The sequence below is a fragment of the Parambassis ranga genome, chromosome 5, assembly GCF_900634625.1.
Source record: "Parambassis ranga chromosome 5, fParRan2.1, whole genome shotgun sequence".
Lineage (NCBI taxonomy): Eukaryota > Metazoa > Chordata > Actinopteri > Ambassidae > Parambassis > Parambassis ranga.
Window position 1 is genome coordinate 11,457,991 of NC_041026.1, and position 17,964 is coordinate 11,475,954.

A 17,964-nucleotide genomic window follows, 5' to 3' on the forward strand; every position below is an offset into this window, starting at 1 on the left:
TCCCTGTGCTGTGGTTAATGATCCACAAAGGGACTTAAGTGACAGATGCTGGCTGTGTGTTGTTATAGAAACCGAGCATTACATCACCAGCCATCTGGAGGGAAAGTATCCCATTGGCTGCTTCTGACAGTTTGAAAATTTGAAACTAATACAATCATCAACCTAATGTACAATCAAAACAACTTGTCCAGATATATCCTCAGTTTGTAGTTATGCATTTTGAACCTACAGAGATAATCATGAGTGAATCTCAGCCTGATTAAAACTAGAAAACAGTTTTTGTGAGAGTGTGCACATGCATAAGTGGAGCTGTGTCATCATCGTTTCGGAAAAGTAGCCTTAGTGGGTGGGAGGTGTCCTGTGTGGGGGAGCGGCCATTTTCCTGAAGTGTGCCAAATCTCTTTGGAGACTAACTGGCTGGTGGCTGGTGTGGTGGTTGTCGTCAAACTGTGCTATGCTGTGCAGAGATTTCCAAACTATTTCAATTAGTAGAAAATAAGCATGTGTCTTTACAAACTGACCGAGGAGCTGATGAATGAAGTGTGGACAACCTGTAGATACTTCCGCAATAGCTTATGTGAAAATTGGACTGATTGTGAAATGATAATTTTAAGTAGAGCAGATTCAGAAATATAACATTAGCAACTAGTTTTGTATTACTGCAGACTGGTCTCAATATGATTGGTCCTGGTCTTGTTTTTAAATAGAATAGTATAGAATAGAAAATACTTTATTCATCCCAAGCTGGGGAATTTCACTATTGCAGCAGCAAAACACAGGCACTCAAGCATACTTAAAAATAAAAAATATACCTCTAATGGTAAAAATTAAACAGTATAAATATTAATAACAGCAAGATAAAAAAAATAAACATAGGTGCATATGATATGATATGATATGATATGATATGATATGATATGATATGATATGATATGATATGATATGATATGATATGTTATGATATGATATGATATGATATGATATGATATGATATGATATGATATGATATGATATGATATGATATGATATGATATGATATGATATGATTAAGTGTCCTCCTCTCCACCACTGCTTCAAATGCCTCCTGTCTGTAAAATAAAAATAAAATGAAAGGGTGTTTAACTTTTCTCTTGGTCTGGAACTACATTTTTTGTCTACACCATCAGTATGAATACAATGAAATAGTTCATGTTGAGTTGTGATAGTGATTTAGTGATAGTGATTTGATTAACGGCCACGCCCCCTACACGTTCCTCCACTTCATGCAAACGGGAGTACAGAAGATGACGAAATAATGTTATACAGGTGGAGTGAAAATGTCGGGAAAGTGTATTGTACGTTACGTTTTTTTGTTCTTTTTAAACCACGAGGAATTTGTGAAGTGACATACAGGCCACAACACACAGCAGTGTGGAAGGTTTCCAACGTACAGCTAAGAACAGCTACAACCACCTCCACCTGCTGTCACCAACTTGACTGGAAACATAAAAACAGGTAACCTACTCTTAAGTGTAAGGTGGCATTAGTAGAGCTAGCTCGGTGCAAAAACTCTTGATAAAAGTCTTCACCTATAATACATTAAGCAAAAAAATAAAAAAATAGCGATAGCATATTAGCCCGGTTATTTGCTAGCTGTACAACAACCTGTAGCCCTGTGCTATACGTAGCGCTAGCTTTTAGCTAATTTTAGCCGTTTGTCACGTTGCTAGTCGACTTATGGCTAACTTAAATTGATGAATGTGGCTTGTATGTGGACAAATGTATATTCTTTTGTCATGTTGTTTGTGATAAAGAATGATCAAAAGGGCTATCTATTGAGCTGCAGGCATATACCGATCAATCACTTTTGTGAGAGAGATAGAGATGTGACAGTCAGGAGTGCAGCTTGTTTACACCACAATATTTACCACTTTTACACCTTGTTGCTTATCATCCACCAAAAGATGCCCGTGGATGGACAGCAGTTGAACCAGACAAACCAGTCAGAGTGTCCATGGTGACCCATCCACCACAAAACGGGCCTACAGTGGCACATATGTGCCAGAGATGGAGCATAGAGGACTGGAAACCAGAGGTGGCAGCAGGTTATCCTGTTGGAAGAAGGTGAGCTTAAAGCTTATTGAAGACCACATTCAGATGTATCCCTTCCTGGCATCAGGTAGGTGGTTTTAATGCTGTGGATGATAGGTTTATGTGGCCTGATGCCATACACAGTATAACAGAAACAAGTCACAGTGAGCATTGCTGGTTGTATTGCTACTGATGCTGCCTGAAGCTCTTGGTGTTGACTCGGTTTGTCTTGGTCTTGGTCTTCCCTTAGGCGCATAAAGTTTTGGTCTTGTTTTGTTCCAGAACAGTCTGGTCTCAGTCAAGTTTTGATCTTGGTTAGTGTCATATTGACAAACAACCACCTAACACAACAATGTAAAGAAGTCTCAGTGTTTGGAGCCAGGGTCCCTTCAAACCTCTGTCCCTTCAGGGCAAATGTCTGACTTATTGTCCCTCAGTGGGTCTGTGAGTGAGTTTCCTCTGGTTTCCCACACTCTTTTCACTGCAGGAACAATAGAAGTGTGTCTCATTATGCATCACATTAAGCATGACTTTTTCAAGAGGTTAAATGTAAAGCTGATTAATGTGCCAATATAGCAAACAGTGACCTCGCAATGAAACCCCTCTTTTATTAAATGCCCTAATTTTACCACATGCTCTGCTACGATTTGCTCTAAAGATACATTTTGTGGGTGAATAATTACTAAGTGTACAGAATTTTTTTCAGTCACTTGTCAGTCAGAGAGGGTAATCCTGTGATGATGATGAGGGATGTCATTTTAATTATAAAGCAGAAAACTGTTATGAACATCACACGACATGATTTTCAGTTGAGTTGTTTATTTAACAAGGTGCAATGAGCCATATAAATTATGAAAGCTCCACCAAGAAGTGATGATACATCACAACAATAACTCGTAGATTTCTACAAGACACACTGTACTCAGAGTGAGTAAAGGAACAGCTGTCTTTATAAAAGACAAATCATTTTCATTACTTCAGGACAGTACTCATTGTCCTTGGACATTTTTTCCAAATCTAGCAAATGTTCACACCCAGTAAACAAAACAAAAGAATCTAGTAAGAATGTACATTGAAGCAGCATAACACAAAACTTCCACAGTTAAAGGATGAAATGTTGATCTTAAAACAGAACAATAAACTGATAGTTACATTTAGACAAAGTGTACATCAAAGTGATCAATGATAATAATTAAAGGGTGATAAATGTCACCACAAGCAAATCTTTTAGAAAGACATCAACACTTGGATCTTAGAACAGATCAAAGCTAAATTAGATAAAGTCCATTATGACAATTTATCCACAAAAAAGGACATTTAAATTTTTGATCACAGTGATCAATAGCAGTCTAAAGACAACAACAATTTTGTCATAGCATTTTAGTACATGAAGTACAGAGAAATAAAAATTGCTAATGCAATCAGATTTGTTTCATGCAACATGCATGACTAGATGTTTTCGTTCTTAACATTAAACATGTTTCTTATTTGCTGTTATTTCCTCAGGAAATGTCTTCAAAATGAAACAGAAGAACAATTTTTATAACATTTCAATTAATTGAGATAAAGTCCATTATTTGTCCCCAAAAAGGACATATACATTTCTGATCACAAAGATCAGTAACAGTCATTAAACATGCGATCAAAGCATAATCAGTACATGAATTTCAGAGAGAAATGATAATAATTGCTGCTGCAATCAGATGTGTTTCATGCAACATGCATGACAAGATGTTTTCTTTCTTAACATGAAAGATATTGTTGCTGCCATTTCCTCAGGAAATGTCTTCAAAATAAAAGCTTCTGTACAAACAGAAGAACACGTTCATAACATTTCAAAGAATTCAGTCCTCTAGTCTTTGACCAATGTGGTCTTTTAAATTCAGACTGGTTGTAACTCCAGTCTGTAGGTGTCTACTACGGCCTCGAGAGGGCGCTGTTGACTGGACTCTTGTCTTTGGTGATGCTGGTCTAGATTGTGGAGCTCAGAGGAGAAAAGTCAACCTCTCTTAGGTTCTTATTAGAGGAAGACAGCAGCAGCTTGTTGATGTGGTTCAGCAGGCTTCTCTGGGACTGTGTCTTCCACTCCTCCTTAGATAAGAAGTGCACCACCTGTCGGACACACCTGGAGTAGCCCTGATTGACAGCGGCAGAGTCCACAGGTTGATGCTGCTGCTGCTTCTTAGTTGTCTCAGGAAGCAGACTGCTGTTGATTTGCTCTCTGTGTAACTTCTCCACCAGAGGCTTTCTGAGCTGCAGGAAGAAGAACAAAGTCATTAATAAACTTGTTCAGGAGAACAGTGTGAGCATACAAGCTGTGATGAATGATGTTTAAATCTCCATGAATCTTCAATTTACCTTGTGGGTCAGAGTCCGATGCTCCTAAGAACTGGTCATTGCTGCAGTGATTGTAGGTGCCATGTCTGGATTTCTGTGCTGTAGAGGTCTCTGTAGAGAGAATCTGATCTGTGCTGGCTTCATCCCTCCTATTTATACTCACACATCTCCATATGAATGTGTGGGTCTTGGTCTGGTTGATGTTTCCCACAGTCTCAGCCAATCAGAGAGCTTGGTGAGACAATAAGACATGTGGAGCAGCAACATGCGTCCCCATTAATGTATGAGGGGATAATGGTTTAGATCTCAGGGGAACAGGTAAATGACTGGGGTAAGATGGAGAAAGACTTTGTGCGTATCTGGGAAAGTGTTGATCCTGCACAGAAACCTGTTGGATCAATGATTAAATTAAAGATGTATATGTAGGGAAATAGCATCCTTTGAGAGGCAGTGCTTCAGTTGTACCTTAAAAATAAGATTGCTCAATCAGTCTTTTTTCAGCAGGCAGAGAATGATGAACTTGATGATTCTCCTCATATTTAGTTTTATCAAACTGAAGAAATAAATGACATGAGATAGCTGTAATATGTCAAAGAGTGGTACCCATGGATTAAAATAACTGCAGACAGTAATAATGCTCCTGTGCAGATAGTTGTGTCTATGAACACGTGCCTCACAGTCAGTGTGAGTAGTAGGTTGATCTCACTTTCCCACACTGACTTCCTGTGCTATGTTCAATGATCCACAAAGGGACAGATGCTGGCTGTGTGTTGTTATAGAAACAGAGCATAACACCACCAGCCATCTGGAGGGAAAGCGTCCCATTGGCTGTTTGTGAGTTTGTGACAAATTTGAAACTGATACATCCTAAAGTACAATCAACATATTTTGTCCAGTTATATTTTTCCGTTTGTAGTTATGTATTGTTGAATCTCTGGAGATAATTATAGCTGACTAACAAAGCTGATTGAAACTTTGTGGGTGGGAGGTGTGGAGCAGCAACATGCTCCCCCATTAATGCCTGAGGGGACAACAGTTAGATCTCAGGGGAACAGGTGGAGGACTGGAGTAAGAGAGTGACACTTTTTGTGAATCTGGGAAAATGTTGACCCTGCACACAGAACTGCTGGATCAATGACTTTGCCTGAACTCACACCTATTCACTTACCACACATGTTGTGAAACATTTTAGATGAATATGAATTACTTGCTGGAAAGTTGATACTTTGACAGAGTGGATTATTTTGTAGTCCTTCAGTTGTACGTTAAAAATAAGATTGCTCAATCAGTGTGCTTTGAATTGGTGAAGTTTTGAATGGCTAATTTTACAGAACTTGATCATTCTCCACAAATTTGTAAGATGTCAAAGTGTGGTCCTCATTGATTTCATTCAAAATAACTGCAGACCGTAATACTGCTCCTGTCCAGATGCACATGTGACACATGCCTCACAGTCAGTGTGTGTAGCAGGTTGATCTCAGTTTCCCACACTGACTCCCTGTGCTGTGGCCAATGATCCACAAAGAGACTTAAGTGACAGATGCTGGCTGTGTGTTGTTATAGAAACAGAGCATTACATCACCAGCCATCTGGAGGGAAAGCATCCCATTGGCTGTTTCTGACAGTTTGAAAATTTGAAACTAATACATCCTAAAGTACAATCAACATAATTTGTCCAGTTATATTTTTCCGTTTGTAGTTATGTATTGTTGAATCTCTGGAGATAATTATAACTGACTAACAAAGCTGATTGAAACTTTGTGGGTGGGAGGTGTCCTGTGTGGGGGAGCAGCCATTTCCTGAAGTGTGCCAAATACTTTTGGAATGTTTACTGGCTGCTGGTGTGGTTGGTGTCATCAAACTCCTTCAGTTAGCAGAAATTAAGCGTGTCTCTTTATAAACTGACTGGGGAGGCTTTTTGGCACATGAAGTGTGGACGACCTGTGGATACTTCAGCAGAATATAAAAATGAAAATGTAATTGTTCTGGAAAATGCTTATATTCTATGTTTGTATACTTTCTCTGGGCCATAACATCTGATGGCTCGACTGTGAAATGATAACTTTGAGGAGTGTTGATAGTATTTCTTAAACAGATCTGTACAACCAACAGCGCAGTTTAAAAGAAGTCTCATTGTTAGGAGCCAGGGTCTCTTTAACTCTCTGTCCCTTCAGGGCAAAGGTCTGATCTATTGTCCCTCAGCGGCTCTGTGAGTGAGTTTCCTCTGGTTTCCCACACTTGGTCCTTTCACTGTCGGAACAATAGAAGTGTGTCTCATTATGCATCTCATTAGATACCATGCATGAATGCTTCAGACAGGTAAATTCTAAACTTTTTGTGTGTGATAGCATCATTTGAAACAGATAATTGTGCCAGCTTAGGATGGCAGCAAAGTGTGTGTTTCTAACAACAATTGTTGTTTATTTAGTTTGATTACTTCTTGACTTCAGAAACAGTAATCCTGCAGTGGCAATGTCTCTTCATTAAAGCTCCTAATTGTATAAGAAACTATGCATTGTTTTACTCTAAGCATGCATATTGTGGGTAAACAATTATGAAGTGTGCTGAGTTTTACAGTCACATGACAGCCGGAGTTGTAGTAATGGACATGTAAACACTGTGATGATAATGAATATCTGTCCTTTTTCATTATTAAGAGGCTAACTGTGATATTAAGTGACACGTGAAGACATGACTTTTCAGTTTGCAGTGTTTTTTATTTAACAAGGTACAACGAGCCACATGAAGTATGAAAGCTCCACCAAGAGGTGATGATACATCACAACAACAGCTTGTAGATTTCTACAAGACACACTGTACTCAGACAGAGTAGAGGAACAGCTGTCTTTATAAAAGACAAACAATTTACAGTAGTTGAGGACACAGGGCTCACTCACTATATTTTTCAGAGTTCACACAGTGAATCAAAGAAAAACTGTAGTAAGACTGACCTTAAAACAGATCATCTCATTCTTAAAAACCTTTTAAATTGTCAAGAAGAACAAATTACAGTCACATTAAAACTGTGACAGTGTGACATAAACAAACCTTTAACAAAAAAGGAAAAAGTGAATCTTAAAGCAGATCACTGTTCAATCCTTACAACAAAGGAAGCAAATTTTGACAAAATGTCTATTTGACCAACACCATTAAAAAATCGGTGTTCATCAAAAGATCATAAAATATCACCACACTGTGATATCAATCAAGTCTTTTAAAGAGAAGGCTTTTGGATCTTAGAACAGATCAGTTTTGGCTAATCATATATTACAATTATAAGAATTTGTCTACAAAAAAGACATTTAAACTTTTGATCACAGTGATCAATAACAGTCAAAAGATGAAAAATATTATCATAGTATTGTCAATACATAAAGTATTGAAAAAAATGATCATAATTGCTGATGTAATTATATTAGTTTCATGCAACATCCATGACTAGATGTTTTCTTTCTTAACATGAAAGATTTCCACAGGAATGTCTTTAAAATAAAACCTTCTGTACAACAGAAGAACAAGTTCATAAAATTTCAAAGAATTCAGTCTAATCTTTGACCAATGTGGTCATTTAAATTCAGTCTTATAGTAACTCCAGTCTGCAGGTGTCTACCACGGCCTCCAGACAGTGCTCTTGACAGGACTCTTGTCTTTGGTGATGCTGGTCTGGATTGTGGAGCTCATGGGAGAGAAGTCAGCCTCTGTCATGTTTTTATCAGAGGAAGACTGCAGCTTGTTGACGTGGGTCAGCAGTCCTCTGTGGGACTTTGTCTTCTCCTGCTCTTTGGACAGGAAGTGCACCACTTGTTGGGCACACCTGGAGTAGCCCTGATTGGCAGCGGCAGAGTCCACAGCTTGATGCTGCTGCTGCTTCTTCAGTTGTCTCAGGAAGCAAACTGTCATCTCCAGGATGTCTGCTTTCTCCATCTTGGAGTCTGGCTGCTGTTTGAGGAACTCTGGACCCAGGAGAGACTTGAGCTGCTCAATGCTGCTGTTGATTCGCTCTCTGCGTAACTTCTCCACCAGAGGCTTTCTGAGCTGCATGAAGAAGAACAAAGTCATTAATAAACTTGTTCAGGATAACAGTGGTATCATCACTTAATACAAGCTGTGATGAATGATGTTTAAATCTCCATGAATCTTCAATTTACCTTGTGGGTCAGAGTCAGGTGCTCCTGAGAACTGGTCATTGCTGCAGTGATTGTAGGTGCCATGTGTGGATCTCTGTGCTGTAGAGGTCTCTGTAGAGAGAATCTGATCTGTGCTGGCTTCATCCCTCCTATTTATACTCACACATCTCCATATGAATGTGTGGGTCTTGGTCTGGTTGATGTTTCCCACAGTCTCAGCCAATCAGAGAGCTTGGTGAGACAATAAGCCATGTGGAGCAGCAACATGCTCCCCCGTTAATGCCTGAGGGGACAATAGTTAGATCTCAGGGGAACAGGTGGAGGACTGGAGTAAGATGGACAGATACTTTGTGTACATCTGGGAAAGTGTTGACCCTGCACAGCGATCTGCTGGATCAATGACTTTGTCTGAACTCACACCTATTCACTTACCACACATGTTGTGAAACATTTTAGACATATATGGATTACACATAGGGAAAAAGTAAGGCAACTTATTTTGTAGTCCTTTAGTTGTATGTTAAAAATAAGATTGCTCAATCAGTGTGCTTTGAATTGGTGAAGTTTTGAATTGTTAATTTCCCACAACCTGATCATTCTCCACAAATGTGGTAAAAAGAATGCACAGGAGTCTTATAAGATGTCATAGTGTGGTCCTCATTGATTTTTATTTAAAATAACTGCAGACAGTAATACTGCTCCTTTCCAGATGCACATGCGACACGTGCCTTACGGTCAGTGTGAGTAGCAGGTTGATCTCAGTTTCCCACACTGACTCCTGGTGCTGTGGTCAATGATCTGCAAAGAGACTTAAGTGACAGATGCTGGCTGTGTGTTGTTATAGAAACAGAACATTACATCACCAGCCATCTGGAGGGAAAGCATCCCATTGGCTGTTTCTGACAGTTTAATAATTTGCAACATCCTAAAGTACAATCAACATAATTTGTCCAGTTATATTTTTCGATTTGTAATTATATATTGTTGAATCTCTGGAGATAATTAAAGTTGACTAACAAAGCTGATTAAAACTTAGTGGATGGGAGGTGTCCTGTGTGGGGGAGCAGCCATTTCCTGAAGTGTGCCAAATACTTTTGGAGTTTTTCAAACTCCTTCAGTTAGCAGATATTAAGCGTGTCTCTTTATAAACTGGCTGAGGAGGCTTTTTGGCAGATGAAGTGTGGACGACCTGTGGATACTTCAGCAGTATGTGAAAATTAAAATGTAATTGTTCTGGAAAATGCTTATATTCTATGTTTGTATACTTTCTCTGGGTCATAACATTGGATGGCTTGACTGTGAAATGATAACTTTGAGGAGTGTTGATAGTATTTCTTAAACAGATCTGTACAACCAACATAGCAGTTAAAAAGAAGTCTCATTGTTAGGAGCCAGGGTCTCTTTAACTCTCTGTCCCTTCAGGGCAAAGGTCTGATCTATTGTCCCTCAGCGGCTCTGTGAGTGAGTTTCCTCTGGTTTCCCACACTTGGTCCTTTCACTGTCGGAACAATAGAAGTGTGTCTCATTATGCGTCTCATTAGATACCATGCATGAATGCTTCAAACAGGTAAATTCTAAACTTTTTGTGTGTGATAGCATCATTTGAAACAGATAATTGTGCCAGCTTAGGATGGTAGCAAAGTGTGTGTTTCTAACAACAATTGTTGTTTATTTAGTTTGATTACTTCTTCTATTCAGAAACAGTAATCCTGCAGTGGCAATGTCTCTTCATTAAAGCTCCTAATTGTATAAGAAACTATGCTTTGTTTTACTCTAAGCATGCATATTGTGGGTAAACAATTATTAAGTGTGCTGAGTTTTACAGTCACATGACAGCCGGAGTTGTAGTAATGGACATGTAAACACTGTGATGATAATGAATATCTGTCCTTTTTCATTATTAAGAGGCTAACTGTGATATTAAGTGACACATGAAGACATGATTTTCAGTTTGCAGTTTATGTTTATTTAACGAGGTACAATGAGCCACATGAAGTTTGAAAGCTCCACCAAGAGGTGATGATACATCACAACAACAGCTTGTAGATTTCTACAAGACACACTGTACTCAGACAGAGTAGAGGAACAGCTGTCTTTATAAAAGACAAACAATTTACAGTAGTTGAGGACACAGGGCTCACTCACTATATTTTTCAGAGTTCACACAGTGAATCAAAGAAAAACTGTAGTAAGACTGACCTTAAAACAGATCATCTCATTCTTAAAAACCTTTTAAATTGTCAAGAAGAACAAATTACAGTCACATTAAAACTGTGACAGTGTGACATAAACAAACCTTTAACAAAAAAGGAAAAAGTGAATCTTAAAGCAGATCACTAATCAATCCTTACAACAAAGGAAGCAAATTTTGACAAAATGTCTATTTGACTAACACCATTAAAAATTCGGTGTTCATCAAAAGATCATAAAATATCACCACACTGTGATATCAATCAAGTCTTTTAAAGAGAAGGCTTTTGGATCTTAGAACAGATCAGTTTTGGCTAATCATATATCAAAATTATAAGAATTTGTCTACAAAAAAGACATTTAAACTCATAGTATTGTCAATACATAAAGTATTGAAAGAAATTATCATAATTGCTGATGTAATTAGATTAGTTTCATGCAACATGCATGACTAGATGTTTTCTTTCTTAACATGAAATATATTGTTGCTGTCATTTCCTCAGGAAATGTCTTTAAAATAAAAGCTTCTGTACAAACAGAAGAACAGGTTCATAAAATTTCAAAGAATTCAGTCTAATCTTTGACCAATGTGGTCTTTTAAATTCAGTCTTATAGTAACTCCAGTCTGCAGGTGTCTACCACGGCCTCCAGACAGTGCTGTTGACAGGACTCTTGTCTTTGGTGATGCTGGTCTGGATTGTGGAGCTCATGGGAGAGAAGTCAGCCTCTGTCATGTTTTTATCAGAGGACGACTGCAGCTTGTTGACGTGGGTCAGCAGTCCTCTGTGGGTCTTTGTCTTCTCCTGTTCGTTGGACAGGAAGTGCACCACTTGTTGGACACATCTGGAGTAGCCCTGATTGACAGCGGCAGAGTCCACAGCTTGATGCTGCTGCTGCTGCTTCTTCAGTTGTCTCAGGAAGCAAACTGTCATCTCCAGGATGTCTGCTTTCTCCATCTTGGAGTCTGGCTGCTGTTTGAGGAACTCTGGACCCAGGAGAGAGACTTGAGCTGCTCAATGCTGCTGTTGATTCGCTCTCTGCGTAACTTCTCCACCAGAGGCTTTCTGAGCTGCAGGAAGAAGAATAAAGTCATTAATAAACTTGTTCAGCAACAGTGTGAGCATCAACTAATACAAGCTGTGATGAATGATGTTTAAATCTTCATGAATCTTCAATTTACCTTGTGGGTCAGAGTCAGGTGCTCCTGAGAACTGGTCATTGCTGCAGTGATTGTAGGTGCCATGTCTGGATCTCTGTGCTGTAGAGGTCTCTGTAGAGAGAATCTGATCTGTGCTGGCTTCATCCCTCCTATTTATACTCACACATCTCCATATGAATGTGTGGGTCTTGGGCTGGTTGATGTTTCTCAGAGTCTCAGCCAATCAGAGAGCTTGGTGAGACAATAAGACATGTGGAGCAGCAACATGCTCCCCCATTAATGCCTGAGGGGCCAATAGTTAGATCTCAGGGGAACAGGTGGAGGACTGGAGTAAGATAGTGACACTTTTTGTGAATCTGGGAAAATGTTGACCTTGCACACAGAACTGCTGGATCAATGACTTTGTCTGAACTCACACCTATTCACTTACCACACATGTTGTGAAACATTTTAGATGTACATGGATTACTTGCTGGAAAGTTGATACTTTGACAAAGTGGGTTATTTTGTAGTCCTTCAGTTGTACGTTAAAAATAAGATTGCTTTGATTTGGGGGAACTTGATCATTCTCCATAATTTTGATTCATTCAAAATGAAAAAAAAATGCACAGGAGCTTTATAAGATGTTATTGATTTAATTAAAAATAACTGCAGACGGTAATCAGGCTGCTGTCCAGATCAAGTCGAGTCTTTGGACACGTGCCTCACAGTCAGTGTGAGTAGCAGGTTGATCTCAGTTTCCCACACTGACTCCCTGTGCTGTGGGCAGTGATCCCCAAAGGGACTTAAGTGACAGATGCTGGCTGTGTGTTGTCATTGAAACCGAGCATTACATCACCAGCCATCTGGAGGGAAACTGTCCCATTGGCTGTTTCTGATGGTTTGAAAATTTGAAATTAAATTGTACAGTGTATATTTAAATACAATAAAATATATTTAATATGTCACATTCTCCGTTTTGTAGTTACAAACTGATTTTTATCTAGCAGTCTGATGAATCTTTAGTTCAGTGGGGCGGTGGTGTTCTGGTGTGGGAAGCAACCATTTTCTGAAGTGTGCCAAATCCCTTTGGGGAGTTTAGTGTGCATTGTTTGTTATCACATTATGTTATGAAATAACAAAATCCAATGTGACTTCTTTAAATTTAATTTCCAGACAGCAGTTTAGACCTAAATATGTGTAGTCACAAATAGCAAAGCAAAGCAAAGCAGTAGCATTTTACATCTAAGATAAACGAGACATTTTGTAGTCATTTTTTCCCAAAAGCATCCCCAAACATGTAATCTGTTGTTAAAATAGCTGCAGAGAGTTTCTCTTGTCAGCTTAATCATGTATCAGCTATTATTTTAAGGCAAGCTTTAAAAATGTTAGCTATTACTAGATTAGATGGCAGATTTTTAACATGTGCTGATAGTCATTCTTAAATAAAGAAGTTTCGGTGTTTAGACCTAGGGTCCCTTTAAGCCTCCCACTGTCCCTTGAGGGCAAAGGTCTGATCTATTGTCCCTCAGCGACTCTGTGAGTGAGATTCCTCTGGTTTCCCACACTCTTGTCTTTTCACTACAGGAACAATAGAAGTGTGTCTCACTATGTGGCATCTGCATGGAGGGAAACTCTAAGCTTCAGACTTTTACAATATTATCAACCTGTAACTGGTAATTGTACCAAAGAAGCAGTGCAGCAAGCTACACAGTTATACATGCTATACAACGCCAATGATTTGAGTCTAATAACCACTGTTCATTAAACATCTTAATTAATCCACATTACTGCCCTCTGTTGTAGACTAAATATTTGCTGTGCTGCAGATAAACAGCTAAACATGCTCTGTCAAAGGTACAAGGAAACATCCGGAAAACCCCTGACAAATATGAAGAACATTTTTTTTTCATTATTGTATGTAGATCACTATAATATGACATGAGACATGAGAAGAGATTTTCAGTTTGAATTGTTTGTTTATTCAACAACACACAATGAGCCACATAAAATATTAAGGCTCCACCAAGAGGTGATGATACATCACAACAACAACCTGTAGATTTCTACAAGACACACTGTACTCAGACAGAGTAATGGAACAGCTGTCTTTATAAAAGACAAATTAATTAGAGTACTTCAGGACACAGTACCGTATTTCCAAAGTTCGCACACAGTGGACTAGAGGAAAAACTCTGGAAAGACTGACCTTAAAACAGATCACATCATTCTTAATTACCAGCAAATTCTCAACAGAAACAAATAACATGGTCACATTAAAACTGTGTGACAGTGTGACATAAAACACACCTTTAATAGGTAAAGGATAAAATATTGATCTATCAAAATGTGACAAATGTCACCACACTTTGAAATCATGCAAACCTTTCAAAAACAATCATTTGGATCTTACAACAGATCCGATAAGATTATTTAGAGAGATCAAAGAGAGTTAAACTCTGTTATGAAAACTTAACCTCAAAAAGGACATTTAAAGTTTTGATCACAGTGATCAATAACAAGATAACAAATGTTACCATAGCATTGTTAGTACATAAAGTACTAAAGCAAGTAAAGAGAGAAATAACACTTGCTGATACAATCAGAAATGTTTCATACAACATGCATGATGAAATGTTTTCTTTCTTAATATGAAAGATATTGCTGCTGTCATTTCCACGGGAAATATTTTCAAAATAAAAGCTTCTGTAACATTAGAAAAACAAATTCATAAGTAAATTCAAAGAATCCAATAATCCAATAATCTTTGACCATTGTGGTCATTTAAATCCAGCCTGGCTGTAACTCCAGCCTGTAGGTGTCTACCACGGCCTCCAGGGGGTGTTGTTGACTGAACTCTTGTCTTTGGTGATGCTGGTCTGGATTGTGGAGCTCAGAGGAAACCAGTCAGCCTCTCTCACGTTTTTATCAGAGGAAGACTGCAGCTTGTTGATGTGGGTTATCAGTCTTTTCTGCTGCTGCAGCTGTGTCAGGAAGCAAACTGTCATCTCCAGGATGTCTGCTTTCTCCATCTTGGAGTCTGGCTGCTGTTTGAGGAACTCTGGACCCAGGAGAGACTTGAGCTGCTCAATGCTGCTGTTGATTCGCTCTCTGCGTAACTTCTCCACCAGAGGCTTTCTGAGCTGCAGGAAGAAGAACAAAGTCATTAATAAACTTGTTCAGGAGAACAGTGTGAGCATCAACTAATACAAGCTGTGATGAATGATGTTTAAATCTCCATGAATCTTCAATTTACCTTGTGGGACAGAGTCAGGTGCTCCTGAGAACTGGTCATTGCTGCAGTGATTGTAGGTGCCATGTCTGGATCTCTGTGCTGTAGAGGTCTCTGTAGAGAGAATCTGATCTGTGCTGGCTTCATCCCTCCTATTTATACTCACACATCTCCATATGAATGTGTGGGTCTTGGTCTGGTTGATGTTTCCCACAGTCTCAGCCAATCAGAGAGCTTGGTGAGACAATAAGACATGTGGAGCAGCAACATTATCCTGTTAATGCCCGAGGGGACAATGGTTAGATCTCAGGGGAACAGGTGGAGGAGCTTTGTGTGTATCTGGGAAAGTGGTGACCCTGTAAAGAGAGCTGATCCGCTGCCTTACGCTAGATCTATGACTTTGACTGAGAGCACACTTATCATCTTATCACACACGTGGAAGCAAAGCATGTAACCTGTGATTATGTAAACTTAGTAGGGATTATTCAGTGCATTAATGTGTCCTTTGTGCTTAAGCTGAACCTAATGATACAATGTCAAAGGTAAAATCAATCAGCTTTAAAATAATTCTATAATCAATATAATATATTTTATATATTTGTATTGTGATTTTTGTTCCATAAGTAACACAGAATTTAGTAAAACAGTACCTTTAGATGTCAGGGTGTGGTACCTATTGATTAACATAACTGCAGACAGTAACCATCCTGCTGTCTATACACAGTTTAGTTCTTTGACACGTGCCTCACAGTCAGTGTGAGTAGCAGGTTGATCTCAGTTTCCCACACTGACTCCCTGTGCTTTGGTCAATGATTCACAAAGGGAATTGAGTGACAGATGCAGGCTGTGAGTAAAAACTGAGCATTACATCACCAGTCATCTGGAGGAAAAGCATCCAATTGGCTGTCTGAAATTTTAAATTACATTACATTTTGAAATAAATATTACACTTTTTGAACCTCCAGCATTAATAAAGCCTCAGTAATAAAGCATCAAACCCTCAGAGTATGGGAGGGATCCTGGTGTGACAGCTTTTTCCTGAAGTGTGCCAAATCCCCTTGGAGAATTAACGGCTGCTGGTGGAGTGGCTGTCAGTCCCAGCTTTGCCCAACCCACCAGAGATTTCCCACACTTCATTTATTAGCAAAAACAGCAGGTGCCCCACTACAAACATTTTCAATAGTCTGGCATATGCGGTCTAAGGGTGCCAAGGACAGGGGGTGAAACCTCTCAACAAACTGCTAAGTTTATATTTTTTTAGGTGACAAAGTTTTGATGCTGAATATATATTATTTAAAAATAATGACTATTATTACATTTACTTTACTTGAAGATTTTTAGAAATACGTTTTATGTATTTTTTTTGTTAAATCTGTTTTCTACAGATGACCGAAGTACTGCGAGGTTGTAATTCTTTCAAGTATAAAACTAGTAACTTTTTTTTGTTTAGTTGTTATAGAACTCCTGAAACAGTTCATAATAGTTAATGTTGGTTGTTTTTCTGGGATTGAAGTGATTATAATCGTCTACTACTACTGCTATAATCTACTAAATATGTTTGCATACAGTTTTTGGAATATGAGATGTTATATGAAGTTGCAGAACTGAAAAAAAAGTTGTTTTCTATAGAGGAAAGGTGAAAACAATGAAATCATTCTAAGAAAAGCTTCCCTGTGCAGGAGAGGCAACAGTCCTTTGAAACTTCTGTCCCTTAAGGGCAAAGGTCTGACCTCAGCAGCTCTGTGAGTGAGTTTCCTCTGGTTTCCCACACTCTCTCCTTTTCACCGGAGGAACAATAGAAGTGTGTCTTACTATGCAGCTCATTAGATATACTGTTTGACCTCTTTAAAGAAGAATTGTTTCATAGTTTTACATTTAAAACCCGAAACCAACAAGGAAGTAAATGATGTTGCTGGAAAAAACAAAATCTTTGATGTCTTGACAAAATGGTTGTAATGAATGGACCTCATTTTCATTCAAAACTGAGCAATAGTTCTTGGCTTCATTTTAGACCATATACATAATTTTGTAAGCATTTAAATGTGCTGAATTTTATAATCATTAATCAATCAAAGGTGTAGGGAAAGATAATGAGACATCCAACAATTAATTATCTTTCAGGGTCACTGCAGTATTACAGCAGTCCAATGACATTTGAGGACATCATTTTCAGTTTGCAGTGCATTTTATTCAACAAAACACAAGGCATGAAAACTCAAACGTACAACAGGTGATAATATACACCTACATCAACAACAGCTTGTAGATTTCTACAAGACACATTGTACTCATAGAGAGTGAAGGAACAGATATCTTTATGAAAGACAAATGATTTGCAGAATTTCCTCACTGCCTATTTTTCCAATCATACTAAATGTTTACCCTTGGTGAACAAAAGTAAGGATCTGGTAAGTCTGACCTTAAAACAGATCACATCATTTTTAAAATGAATAAATTCTCAACAAGACCAAAATGGTCACATTCAAACTGTGACAGAGAGTCATTGAACAAGCCTTTTACAAAAAAAAGATAAAAATATCAATCTAAAACGAGACCAATATTTAACGTAAAGTGAGATATATTTACATATGTAAATGTCTCTAAAGGGGCCAAGTAAGATATTACACCAAAATAATCATAAGTTTAAACTTGTGATATCATGTAAATCTTTGTCCCCACAAGGGACATTTAAGCATTTGATCACTCTGATCAATAGTAATTAAAAGGTAACCAATAGCATTCCCTGTACATAAAGTACCGAAACTATTAATTATAACAATTAGTGTAATTAATGTAATTAGATTTGCTAAGATGTTTTCTTTCTTAACATGAAAGATATTGTTGCTGCCATTTCCTCAGGAAATGTCTTC

The 17,964-nt window shown here is 38.3% G+C and overlaps 2 protein-coding genes and 1 pseudogene across 2 annotated transcripts; all 3 read right to left on the reverse strand.

Annotated features, from left to right (window-relative positions):
* Nucleotides 1–8,013: 8,013 nt before the first annotated feature.
* On the reverse strand, nt 8,014–8,618 carry LOC114436470 (transcription factor HES-5-like). The gene is made up of 2 exons (XM_028406743.1): nt 8,556–8,618; nt 8,014–8,442 (listed from the first exon to the last, which is right to left on the reverse strand). Exons 1-2 carry the CDS (start codon nt 8,616–8,618, stop codon nt 8,014–8,016), a joined length of 492 nt encoding a protein of 163 aa, XP_028262544.1.
* Nucleotides 8,619–11,359: 2,741 nt separating this feature from the next.
* Nucleotides 11,360–11,991, reverse strand: LOC114436298 (transcription factor HES-5-like; annotated as a pseudogene).
* A 2,693-nt stretch (nt 11,992–14,684) lies between these two features.
* Nucleotides 14,685–15,191, reverse strand: LOC114436299 (transcription factor HES-5-like). The gene is made up of 2 exons (XM_028406492.1): nt 15,119–15,191; nt 14,685–15,005 (listed from the first exon to the last, which is right to left on the reverse strand). The coding sequence occupies exons 1-2, from the start codon at nt 15,179–15,181 to the stop codon at nt 14,685–14,687; spliced, it is 384 nt and encodes a 127-aa protein (XP_028262293.1). The 5' UTR covers nt 15,182–15,191.
* Between the last annotated feature and the right edge of the window lie 2,773 nt (nt 15,192–17,964).

What these genes read in the sequence shown, in the direction of transcription:
- LOC114436470 (XM_028406743.1), bottom strand. Translation starts at nt 8,618, where the DNA reads ATGGCACCTACAATCACTGCAGCAATGACCAGTTCTCAGGAGCACCTG. An exon ending in ACCTGACTCTGACCCACAAG is followed by an intron (nt 8,443 to 8,555) that starts GTAAATTGAAGA and finishes TTCTTCATGCAG; the next exon opens with CTCAGAAAGCCTCTGGTGGA.
- LOC114436299 (XM_028406492.1), bottom strand. Translation starts at nt 15,181, where the DNA reads ATGGCACCTACAATCACTGCAGCAATGACCAGTTCTCAGGAGCACCTG. An exon ending in ACCTGACTCTGTCCCACAAG is followed by an intron (nt 15,006 to 15,118) that starts GTAAATTGAAGA and finishes TTCTTCCTGCAG; the next exon opens with CTCAGAAAGCCTCTGGTGGA.